Source organism: Prunus dulcis, chromosome 4 (assembly GCF_902201215.1).
Source record: "Prunus dulcis chromosome 4, ALMONDv2, whole genome shotgun sequence".
NCBI classification, from domain to species: domain Eukaryota; kingdom Viridiplantae; phylum Streptophyta; class Magnoliopsida; order Rosales; family Rosaceae; genus Prunus; species Prunus dulcis.
This window is the reverse complement of record NC_047653.1, coordinates 4,145,399-4,157,593: the sequence shown is the minus strand read 5'-3', so window position 1 is coordinate 4,157,593 and position 12,195 is coordinate 4,145,399. Positions and strand designations below refer to the sequence as shown.

Sequence of the window (12,195 nt, the reverse complement as noted above, 5' to 3'; positions counted from 1 at the left end):
AACAATGAAAAGCAGTCCAACCAAGAAGAAACTAGCAAATATTAGTGAATCAGCAAAACTTATGAATTTAGCAAATAAANAACCTGAAGCCAGTTTCAAGCAGAAAAAACTTACTTGTGTAATATAAAGAGCCTGCTCAAGGCACTGAATTTGAATCCATTGTTCTGTAACAATGTCAGCCATCTGAAAGCAAAGAGAAAGAAGCCAATGGCAAAATGAACACCACACTAACAACATCACACACTGATAGCCATAGACCAAAGATGGATTGAGTACATCAGTGCATGACCTTTTGAGCCTGAGAGGCAGCCGTTTCAAGTCTATCCTCGGCATCTTGTGCTTTAGACTCTTAAAAATGGGCCTAGGCGGGCGGCTAGGCGGGTTGGGTCTTTTTTCGTCACCGAACCCGGAGGACTAAGCAGCCGAAACCGAAGAAAACAAATCGAAGCTTGAGTTGATAGAGAAGCGAAACTTCGACTGCAACCTCCGTCTAGGCGGGCGCTAGACGGCTGGGTGGGCCTCCTAGGCAGGTTGGGTCTTTTTTCGTTGCCGAACCAGGAGGAGAAGCAGCCAAAACCGAAGAAAACAAATCGAAGCTTGAGTTGATAGAGAAGCGAAACTTCGACTGCAACCTCCGTCCTCTGCGAGTGCAAGCTTCGTGTTCGTTTCGAATATATTAAAAGAGTATAGCCGCGCGGCTGTACTCTTAAAATATTCGAATACATTAACATTTATACTTTTAAAATATTCGAATGTATTTAGAAAGTATAGCCGACCGGCTATACGTTTAAAATTTTCTAATATATTTGGTGAGTATAGCCGCCGGCTATACGCTTGATATATACAATTTTGTAATATCATTTTAAGATTTGGGGCTGAAATACCACTTTAGTCCATTGGACTAGAGCTATTTCTTCAATTATTTTATTTGTACAAGCGATATTGGGGAATGAGAATTTAAATTCTTTTCAATACCTCCCATTCTAATGATTTCCAACTATTAGGCCATTGGGCAAGAATAATAAAAAAATGAATTTTATTTATAACAAATAACACGGGTTTGACCCATAAATTCATCAACAAAAAATAGGATGTCAATGAACTCGAGGTCAATCCTTCTTCTAAAGCATTTTCAGCTAATGAAGTCACAATCCTTTTACACTAAGGAAGGCTCAATAAACGATACTTCATGTTGGTGTGTTAATCTAGTGCTTTTGAAGTCAGTTTGAAAAGTTAAATACAATTAAAAGATTCTCAATTCACGCGTTAGCAAATGCACCCTCTAAAGAAAACCTAGGTTTTATGCCTAACTATTTCCCATGTTTTATATCAACTAGCCTCTCCACACGCGCTTCCGCGTCTGCATGAGGCTTTTTTAAAAAAAAATTAATTTTATTTTAGAATTATAAAAGATAATGGGTAGTTGTGTTCCATAAAAATAGAATCTTTTATCTGATTTTTCTTTTAATTTTTTTTCAATGTGAAAAAGAGTGAATTTACCATATTATCCTGATTTAATTAATAATTTCAATTCTTAATATTTGCATTAACCAAAGGTATTTTATGGTATTTTGAATGTTTTACCATTCTCTACCTTTTGCTTTATATATATAGATTATGGTACTTTATCATTTATATGTCCTTTTAGTTTTGCACTATTTATGTATAAATTTATAATTTATAATACAAAATAATTATAAATAAATAAAACGCCTAGTCGATTACTCCTCTAGGTGCTAGGCACGTGCCTGCCGCGCAGCTATTTTTAGAACATTGGTCAATTGACACAATCTTCAATTAGTTGCAACTTACGTCGTTGTCGAGTGTACAGAAACGACATGTCGACGACTTTCGTATGGAATCCAATAGAAATGTATTCTAATAATAAACACGACAAGTAAATTACTTTAAAATTAGCTCTTTTCTCTCCTTTAAGTCATTACCAAACTGAATTGTTTTATTTTATTTTTTTGGTTTGAAAAGATGTTTGAAAGGTTAAGCTCAATTCTTTTTCTTTTACTTATATAATATGTTTGATAAGTTAAATCTCTAATAACGCTAGTATTCAAACGTAATAAAAATATAAAGTTAATACCTAGGTCCTTATTTAGAAAACAAAATTAATAAATACATTGCTACGAGATGATTTGAATTTTATGAAATGTTGCCAATAAGAAAAAGAAAAAAAGAATTTTATTAATTATAAAATCAATAGTCTTTTTTCTCTTGGGTTGAAAGTAAGATCAGTGTTCTTCTAACTGAAGGCATCCCCAAAGCACATGTTACATCCCTTGGCCGTTTATGCAAAACTCAATAAATTGTAAACGTGAAATTTACAACTTAAAGTCTTCACTTGAGGCTATAGGTATACAACCTATAGTTATTACACTTTGAATTGATATAGAACTATATATATATAGGGGGTGGATCCATAGCACTATATTTTTGACATAAATCCTAACTCATGTGGATGGGCGACCATGCCCTCTAAGAAACTGAAGATGGAACAAGGGCCATAAGTCAGCTGTATTTTTTTTCGCTGCTCTGTTTTGGTTTATGTCTCTTGTTGTTCTGGTTTTGTTTCTTTAAATGAAAGAGGTTTGTTAAAATAAATCAAAATATATTGAAGGGGTTCTTAGATTTAGGTTCAAAACGATTAACTGTCATTGGGTTTAGTCCACACGTTTTTTGTTTTAGATGTAGATCCTTTGACTTTTATTACTCGTTTTATTGTGTCAATTTTACCCTTTAAGGTACATAAGGAAAACATTGAAAATCTAAATTTAATGAATTATTTAATTGTAATTAAAATTCAGAATTTAAATTTGGAATTCTTTTTTTGGTAATATTTACCTAATATATGGGTAAAATACAAATTAATCAATTGAAGTAAAGGCCCACATATTATACTAATCAATTAGGCAAGGACCCACATTAAATTATGTACCTAACATACAGGTAAATAGTGTTGTTATTAGCAATGCAAAAAACTTAGTGATAAATCGTGTTACCTATAAGTCATGAACATAAATTAGAATACTACCTATAAGTCAGGAACATAAATTAAAAGACTACCTATAAGTTAGATACAAAAATAGACAAATAAAATTGTATGTTACCTATAAAAAATGTACATAAAATACTATTATTCATTGTCTAAAATATGAAAAAATAAATATATACCTATGCAATAGGCAATATGACAATATACATACACCATAGGATAATTTATCTACAAGAGTATATATTATACCTCTACCATAGGGTGAACAAAAATAAAAATAATGGCATATAAATTCTCATCTTACTCATTTTCGACAATAAGAATATAATAGGAACAAAAAAATTTAAATACAAATCAGTTAAATACAAAAGTTTGAATCAACATGTCAAAGATGGAATGTAATTTACGTGGCAAACTAGTCAAGGGACTTGTATCAATAAACAATAATTCGAGGACTAGACCCAATTATTGGTTGGATTTTTGGACTTCTATCAACTTATTTTTCTTTTTACCTTTCCCATTCATTTTATGCCGCGTGTATTCCATTTACACATGAATGAATCTATGTATTTAATGTAAAATACTAATATTTTGCTTGTAAAGTTACTAATTTGAACATAAAAGTGCAGTACATCTTGAGAGCACTATGCGAGAAATGCAACAGAGACAACATAGAAATAAACAGAATCAGTTGAATTTGATTACCTTTTGTTTTGAAAGAAGCAAAAGATCATTCTGCGATACTGATTTCTTGTCATCCATGTCATTCGCAGGGGTAAGAACTGCTAAGTGAAATGAAACAGATCAACTTCAGTGCACTCCACAACACACCTTTCCGTGGCGTCTCCTACTGCACAAGTAAATGTACAAAGAAAATCCAGTGAGAAGCAAATTTTCTAAAAAAGAAACAGTGAAAGGAAAGAAGAAGAAAAAATAAGTACATTTATCTTTATCTTATCAGAGCTTTGGCTTCTTCGAGAAGAAGGGGTTCATAATCGTAAGTAGAGATATAATCATCCACATCTTTGTAGGTGTCTTTCACTTTGGCCATTACAAAACCATCTTTACTATCCTGCTCCACAAACAATTGAAATTTGCATCGATTTGATATAAAAATAATATGCATATATGTATGTACATGACAGTTGAAGGAAAGAGGAGAAACTACTGTTGATTTTTCGCGGACGAAAAAGTCCCAACTAAGAACAATCTTGCAGAAGCGGGCAATGGAAGCGTCTTCTTCAAGCTTGTCTTTGTCCACAGCCATTGAGAGACACAGAGTGACTGAAACAGAGTTTTCAAATTCTCAGTGAGAAAGGATACACAAGATTTTTGGCCAAAGGTATTTAACTGATAACAGCTGCCTCATCACACTTGTCTCTGGCCTTCATCCTTTCTCAGAGATTTGGTACGTACGTTCAACAACTTTTTAAGCCCTATTGAATCAAAGTCTATGGATCTTCTATAGTCTCCATGGAATTTGTTTTTCAATTTATATGTGGATTTTTGTGGCACAGGACTTGGATTGTCACCTGGTGTGGTGGTGATTATGGATCAATCTCACTCAGTGCCAGTGGTGGTGAGTTCTGATATGTAAATTTTTGGCATTTTTGTGTTTTTGAACTCCGACTTTATTATCCTCTTATTTGTCTTCGAGGAATCGAATATCTGAACCTGAATATCCTTCTGCAGCCTTTCCAGCAACAAATCGTAAGAAAGCTTCTCCTAATCAGGCTCTACTGTCAGGAGCTCCTCAAACATGGCATTTCTTGCTTCTGGTTCAGGCCGAGGCATAAGTTCTAATTTTTCATGAGAACACGATTAATCAACATACACAGGTGATATTAGTGAGGAGAATCAAACTTATGATCTTGGGTGCATAGACGAATGTTCTTAACCACTCGAGCTACTTGCGGATGCTCAATATACTTGATCATGTAAAAAAAACTGCAGATAGATGAGAATGCAAACAAGGGCCAAAGTCCTTGTTCCATATCTATACCATAGGATGGATCAAAGTAAGTGTTGTGCATTTTCTGAGTGCTTCCCGTCCATTATCCCAAAACTAGTTATTGAGTTTATGGTATATTTTTATATGTGAGTTGAGTTCTATCAAAATTTCGGCCTTTTCTTAATGTTTAATCGTCAGGACAAAAAGATTATCATCAGCGGTCCTTTACATCAACAAGATTTGGGAAAGGGTTTGCACATTGAGACAACTCTTTGTTGCTCAATACCCAAGAGCTCAGGCAAGAAGGAGAGTAAAGGTTTGACACAGCAAGCAGGAATATTTGTTACTTGTTCAAACAAAACCTACATAGAAGTTCCGAAAGATTCCACAAAGAAATCTCATCACAACAATCAAGTCTACGATGCTACTAATAAACTTTAAAAGTAATTAACAGTTGCTTGCAAGTAATCAAAACTTTGAAGTTCAAGCATCAGCAAACGAGACCATCTCCGATCAACGCAACCTTCTAGCTTCCCTCTCAGACTCGAGCAAGGTAAGGATATCCCCCTCCCTCACTGGTCCCTTCACATTCCTCATGATGAACCGATTCTGGTCATCCAAAAACTTGACTCTTACTTGAGTCACCTGCCCACGAGATCCAGTCCGACCCATAACTTTCACAACCACAGCATGCTTCACAGTGGAGTCCATTCTTCAAGCAAAAGTGAAAGTAAAATTAGATAGAGAACACCCTACTAGTACCCGCCGGGCACGAGGGTGGTAAAATGGAAAGCAACAATGTCAAGCCATGCCGGACTTGGCGAATCAATAGACCAGACAGTTTCATCAAGCATTACGATTATAAATGGAACACAAGTTATAAATACAAAAAACAGAGCAAAGAACTCAATTGGGTGTCACAATTTCATGTTATTTTCCAAAAAAAACAGAGCAAACAGGGCACTGCTACTCATTATAAACAATATTTCCAGAGTCTCAATATCCTATCTGATAGGAAGTCTCACGATTTTTTTGTAAAGTACATGAACACAAACAAAACCAAAAGTTACAACTTTTTTTTCGTTCTGCATAAATCTCTCTGACCCATATATCCATGAAAGCGATCAGAACCCTTTTCTTATCTTATATTTAAGGTCTCAAAACAACATATAATAGGTTGTGTTGAGTAAATCATCCAGCCAAAAACGCAAACAGAGATTGAAAGTCGCAGAGAATAAATCGTTCAACCAAAAATAAATGAAAATGCAAACAGAGATAGGAAATAAGACTTTTGAAGATTGAGTATTTGGAGAAGAGGGAGCATTCACCTTTGGTAGAGAGTCTCACAGTCACAGCCTTCTTCAATGGAAGACGGAGAGGGAAAGAGGAGATGGTAATGGCGGCTGCGTCGAGGAGGGGAGTAGGGTTCTGAAAGGTTTTTACTTTATAGTGATTTCTTTTTTTTCTTTCTTCTTATATTTTTATGGATCGCTTTTTGAAAGCCCAAGACGACGACGTTTATTATTTTTACATCATCTCGTTTAAAACCTCTCTCTCAATTGAACTCAATAAGCCCAAAGACGACGTCGTTTAGTGTTGTTGTTGCATCATCTCCTCGTTCAAGACCTCTCTCTCAAGCAATTGTTGGTTGAATACTAATAATTGGTGCAATTGCAAATGAGGAAGAGCTGAATAACGTGGAATTATTACCTTAAAAATACAAAATAAAAATACATAATATTTTTCAGTTTACCAGTTGTCATTATTGAAATTGTTTGTTAATTTCATTGAAATTCTGAATGAAATCAAATCAACGAAATAAATAAATTAAACTTGAGGGAGCACAAACGAGAGAGCGAGAGAAAGACAAAGCCAGTCCTGGCTAACCTGTTCTCTTCATACATCAAATCTGAATCGTTTAAATCAAAACAAATCAACCTATTTTCATCTGAAAACAGCCAACTTTTTATTCGGTTTCACGCAAATTACACTTTTCAGAACAACCCTTGGATGTCCAAAAGGCAATGGTAATCTAAGCGACGTCCAGAACTAAGAAATCTAACCATACAGGACGATGACAGGTTATGTGCCGTCATTGGAGTATTTGACTACCGTAATCTGCATTGAACTTCTCGTAACGATGAGCTTGGAGATGAGCAGATGGCCTTGTGTTCTTCAAAGCTGCCTCAATATCTTCGTGTTTGATTGGTCCAACCTTAGGCAGTTCTGCAACCAAAAACATCCTGGAATAAGCTCTTACATTCTAAGCAAAGGCCACTTTATACAAATTGCAGGATTTAAGAGACAAATGTTGGAATTTACATCAACTTAATATGCATGCAATTTTTGTTGAACACTGGGAGCAACAACTGAGTTAGTTGAAAATAGAATGGGCTCGCTCGTGTATTTACCACCTAAGGAAAGCCTCAGAACCCTAGATGAACCTATATGTTTCTCACCTTGTAACAATTTCCCTTTTGTGAGATGTAGTAAAATTTAATATTGTAAAAGTCTTTTCCCATCTTATGTTAGAAGAAACATATAATTAAGCGTCGCATACCATCCTCAGGAACTCTTTCCTCTTTGTCTTCAAGGAATGACATTAACCGTCTCAAAGGCTGCATGGCAGCCTCCTTGCATACCAATCGAATATCTGAACCTGAATATCCTTCTGTCCTTTCAACCAACAAATCATAAGGAAGCTTCTCCTCATCAGGCTCCAGTGGCAGGAGCTCCTCAAACATGGATCTTCTTGCTTCTGGTTCAGGCAGAGGCACAAGAATCTAATATTCCATGGTCAATGGAGAACCTGATAAATAAAATGACTGAATGCAAAATATACTTGATCATGTAAAAAGCTGCCTCATATTTTGATACCTAGCTAGAAGATAAACAAGGCCCAACAGATGAGAGTAGTTTAACCTTTCCCTGTTCTAGGGCCAATATCAAGTTTTCTAACTAACCACATAATGATCCTACATCTATTTAGACATCAAGAGTATCCTGGCATCCTATGCAAAACACTGAACAATAGCAATCTGTTTGCGAAACTATAACCATAAGCACTGCACTCAACTAACTAGTGCTCTGTTAACGATTGCCAAGTATGTTTCTCAATCAAGGAACAGATTAGATTGTAATCGTAATCCATTCACAAGCATAAAGGCCTTTAAAGTAGCCACAACTTGTATTATATAATATGCCAGCAATTATGACTTCCAAGGCTTCCATATAGTTGATTTAGAATCCACGCCAAAAGCATTCGATTAGGGTAAATTCCAATTGACAGATATAACTGTTTTATTACCACATATCACTGAGCATAAATTTCACTTTTCAAAAGGATACTCGCTTCTCAAGACGCCGAAGCATGGCTGCATCCAGTTCCCAAGGAAGGTTTGTTGCAGCCAAAACGAAAACAAGTTCACTTGTCCGCGTCAAGCCATCCATCTGCAATCTAATACAAGTCATCAATTTTTGAACAAGCACAGTTGACATATTCAGAATTGGAATATGCAACTTTGATGATTGGAACATGTGATGAGCAAGAAAATACAGAAAGTAGCACTCATAGAAAACAAACATCACCTGTATGAGTAGTTCTGTCTTCAAACGCCTGCTTGCTTCATGCTCACTTCGTCCTTCACCACGTTGACTAATAATTGCATCAATTTCATCGATAAATATGGTTGATGGTGCATGGTGCCTAGCAAGCTCAAATAACACCTTCACTAACTTCTCTGAGTCACCTGAAAAGTCATACAAACTTTAAAATTGAAATAGCCAACATAAATTTACAAAAATAAAATAAAACTTTCCTAATAAAAAAACAAGTTTCAACTCAGGTACCAGGAGTTGTTTTAATTAAAATACTGAAGAACGGATATGAAGAAGAAGATAAATTTCCGGTGCACAATTAGGTCATTATTATTAAGTTTAGTCTGAGTTTCCAACAAGGTGCCAAATTTGGACCCTACTAAACTTTCCCCATTGAGTAACCATTTTATGACAAACAAACAGACAAACAAGATCTTCAGAAAATTGCTCAACTCCAACATACCACGCCATTTACTGACAACAGATGAGGCTGAAATGTTGAAAAATGTGGTCTTGCACTCTGTTGCAACGGCCTTTGCAAGCATTGTCTGCAACATCAGATGTTAACTTATGTTATTTCCAAAGTATCATTGTAAAACATAATTGAAGTTATACAGGATTCTGGGAATTCATCTTCCTTTCTAAGTAAATTTGACACAAGAACGTCATTGCATGGAAGAGCAATTTAGCATGTAATGTTTCTAGACAAGCTAAGAACTCCAAGTTGCAGGAAATCAGATTTTAATAAATAAAATATCAACTACCTAAAACCCCCCAACCTTTCTTGGGCACAGAAATGGAAAACCAAACATAACCAAAGCAGGGAAATATAGAAAAGAGAAGATAAACAAACAACAGGAGGTGAAATATTACAAACCTTTCCTGTCCCTGGAGGGCCAAAGAGGAGAATACCTTTCCACGGTGACAAAAGACCAGTAAAGTACCTAGGGGGAAAAGGAAAGATCAGGTCTGGGAATGATATTTCATCATTTTAAGAGCTTCACCATTTAGCAATTCAATCAGCTTGCCCTAAAATTTATCAAAACTTGTAAAGTAGCAGCCAGAAACAGTATGAAAAAATTCTTGCATATACGGATCAACATGAAGAAACCCAAGAAATTATTTCCAAAGATCTCAAGTTCTAGAATAGAGAAACCAAGCAACAACACTTCTCGATTTATAATTCCACAAATAGTTTGTTAAACTTTTTCAATACGGAAAATACAGGGAGACAGACAAATGTAAGAACAAGCATGTATAAATGTGGAGTACAAAATTGTGGCAAATGAGGGGCTCATTAACTGGACCTACTTGGGATATTTAATTGGCATGACCACTGCTTCTTTAAGCAAACGTTTCGCATTCTCTAAACCCTTGATGCTTTCCCACTTAACATCTGGATTACCACGAACTATATCCCTGCACAAGATGTGATACATGGTAATAAAAGTGACGAAGTTTTCAGGGTGCCACCGAAATTATCCTTGGCCACCGGACAAAATGTATGCAATAACAGTTACATGTATTCCATTGGGTGAAGTCTTTTATGTTAAAAAATACCTGGCTAAACTCTCTGCTAATGAACGCATTTCTGCCGATTCAAAAGCCGGCAACAGAGACTTCTGCCTGTGGAGTTCATAAAACATGTCAGTAGGTTCTTAAAGAAGTAGGCATCCAAAAGCATTCTTCCATCAAGAGGAAAATAAGATGGGAAGTATCACAAGTACTTAGTAATCAGTTTAGTATACAGCCCTTGAAAGAATTCGTCCAATAGTGTAAATAAATTCAACTGTTATCATCAGAAACTTCTTAAGTCCAACACTTGAATTGTACTTATAAGCATATTGGAAGCCTTATAAGTTGTCCATGCTAAAATCAGATCTCTTACTTTGTCAGACCCTGAATAAGCATTTTACCTTGTGCATCTTTCCTTAATTGCATATGTTAAAGGAATAAATAGCCAATAACATGACAAATGTGAAAATATTAAAGGATGAAGTTTAGTCACGCTTAGCCCCTTTAAATAGAATATGGGGGGCTTGGTTACATATGGCTCATCTTTTGTATTAATGCTTTCACATACTTAAGCGATACCATGAATATTAAATTAACGAAGCATTAAGGACACATTTAGGCACCACACAGTAATACAGTAACACATACAGCAGACTTCAACGCCTGACAAACTATAGTACTCCCACCCACATTTTAGCCTCTAAGTACCTAGTTAGTAGAACTTTGCTAAAATATTATTTGTACCAACTTTTTTTAGTCTCCCGAGTAGATATGAGACTATGTTTAGTTACTCACTCTAAGATTTCTTAACTAGAACTCATGCAGCCAAAAGGTAATAAAAACTAATACAATAAAATTAATATGAGAAACAGTGAGAAGCCATACGGTGTCTGATCATGCCTATCAGATAAGACTCCATTCGAGTGAGGTGCCGAACTCCTATCCTAACAAACAGACAAAACCGAAGTACGAATCAATCTGACTATACAAAATCCATGCAATGATGTCAACACCAATTGAGCACATGATAAGACACAATGCAAAACCTACCTGGTTTTGAAATTGCTCATAGATGGCCAAGTCAGCTGTGTTTTTAACATGACCATTCCCATTCGCAGTCACCCCCGAACTACTCCCATTACTCACAGCTTTATCAGTGGACTGCCCGTTTTGCGGCTCCGCCACTTTCTTTCTACCAAACTTGGCATCATAAAACAATTTAAAATCCTAGAAATACACGTAATTTTAGCTGAGATAAACCCACGAATTCTTGATTCAATCCTATCCATCAGATCAAGAATCGCAACTACTAAATAACCTCACCAAGAAAATTTAAACCAAATCTACTTGAATTCTAGCATATACCCAAATATAGAAATACGGCTCCTTCAGTTTCAAGTTCAAGCTCAGAAAAAACTTACAGCTACTCTACTCATTGTTTCCGTCAAGCGCCAACATTTTCTCAGAAATCAAACAGAAAATGATAGAGTAGTAATGAGTACCTGGAAGGACCAGCGAGTGGGTGCAGGCTCCTCGGCCATTGCTCAAACAAATCTGGAGTAGAGAAGAATGAAAAGTTGAAAAGAGGAGAAAAAGAGAGACTGGTTAGATTCCTCTCTCTCTCTCTCTCGCTCTTGTTTGCTGTCAATGTGCTCATAGAAATAGGTAGAACGAACAAGAAACATGTGTAATTTCTGTATTTAATTATTAAATCGAAAAACTTTCGCCAAACAAATTTAAAAAGTTATAATTGGAAAATTATTTGGGCCCCGGCCGAGCAAGAAAATAATTCACGACCATTATTATTAATTTATTACTGAACCAAAAATGCCCACTCTATATATTACCAGAAAAGAAAAAAAAGAAATGGCCACTCTACAGTCTCTAGACTCTAGCTAATTATACTTTTTATATTTAAAAAATTAAAAATAATTATACTTTTGCAACTTAATTCATCCATCAATAATTTTAAAATACATTTTACTTTCATTTTCTTCCTAAAACATACCTTCATTTTAATTACGTAATACGATTGTTTGCAGAGGCTAAAACCAATTAAGGTGGGCCTCCATCAACAATCTCTATCCACGACTTTATAATCAATCAATGCTATTAATGTTAAGAAATC

General features: G+C 35.5%; 2 protein-coding genes and 1 long non-coding RNA gene across 8 annotated transcripts; 1 reads left to right on the top strand and 2 right to left on the bottom strand.

Annotated features, from left to right (window-relative positions):
• Positions 1-3,844: 3,844 nt before the first annotated feature.
• LOC117623777 lies at positions 3,845-5,008 on the top strand. Its single transcript, XR_004585224.1, has 4 exons — positions 3,845-4,001; positions 4,150-4,412; positions 4,522-4,583; positions 4,697-5,008. It is a non-coding gene; the product is annotated as an uncharacterized LOC117623777 (long non-coding RNA).
• Positions 5,009-5,226: 218 nt separating this feature from the next.
• On the bottom strand, positions 5,227-6,412 carry LOC117623776 (40S ribosomal protein S28). The gene is made up of 2 exons (XM_034354748.1): positions 6,284-6,412; positions 5,227-5,667 (listed from the first exon to the last, which is right to left on the bottom strand). The coding sequence occupies exon 2, from the start codon at positions 5,664-5,666 to the stop codon at positions 5,469-5,471; it is 198 nt and encodes a 65-aa protein (XP_034210639.1). The 5' UTR covers position 5,667; positions 6,284-6,412; the 3' UTR covers positions 5,227-5,468.
• Positions 6,413-6,765: 353 nt separating this feature from the next.
• LOC117626081 (katanin p60 ATPase-containing subunit A-like 2) lies at positions 6,766-11,739 on the bottom strand. Of its 6 annotated transcripts, none has more exons than XM_034357724.1 (11): positions 11,570-11,739; positions 11,118-11,259; positions 10,953-11,011; positions 10,113-10,178; positions 9,864-9,971; positions 9,430-9,496; positions 9,016-9,100; positions 8,544-8,704; positions 8,304-8,405; positions 7,516-7,738; positions 6,766-7,181 (listed from the first exon to the last, which is right to left on the bottom strand). In XM_034357724.1, exons 1-11 carry the CDS (start codon positions 11,722-11,724, stop codon positions 7,048-7,050), a joined length of 1,302 nt encoding a protein of 433 aa, XP_034213615.1. In that variant the 5' UTR covers positions 11,725-11,739; the 3' UTR covers positions 6,766-7,047. The 6 variants fall into 6 exon arrangements, with proteins under 6 accessions (XP_034213615.1, XP_034213616.1, XP_034213618.1 ...); XM_034357725.1 differs by having other exon boundaries at positions 11,118-11,294; positions 11,570-11,725; XM_034357727.1 differs by having other exon boundaries at positions 11,118-11,267; positions 11,570-11,725.
• Between the last annotated feature and the right edge of the window lie 456 nt (positions 11,740-12,195).

Bases quoted from the DNA above. Each gene is read 5' to 3' on its own strand.
- LOC117623776 (XM_034354748.1), bottom strand. From the start codon at position 5,666: ATGGACTCCACTGTGAAGCATGCTGTGGTTGTGAAAGTTATGGGTCGG.
- LOC117626081 (XM_034357724.1), bottom strand. From the start codon at position 11,724: ATGAGCACATTGACAGCAAACAAGAGCGAGAGAGAGAGAGAGAGGAAT. The intron at 11,260-11,569 runs GTACTCATTACT...CAAGTTTGGTAG, and splicing joins CCACTCGCTGGTCCTTCCAG to AAAGAAAGTGGCGGAGCCGC. The intron at 9,497-9,863 runs GTAGGTCCAGTT...TTTTCCCCCTAG, and splicing joins ATGCCAATTAAATATCCCAA to GTACTTTACTGGTCTTTTGT.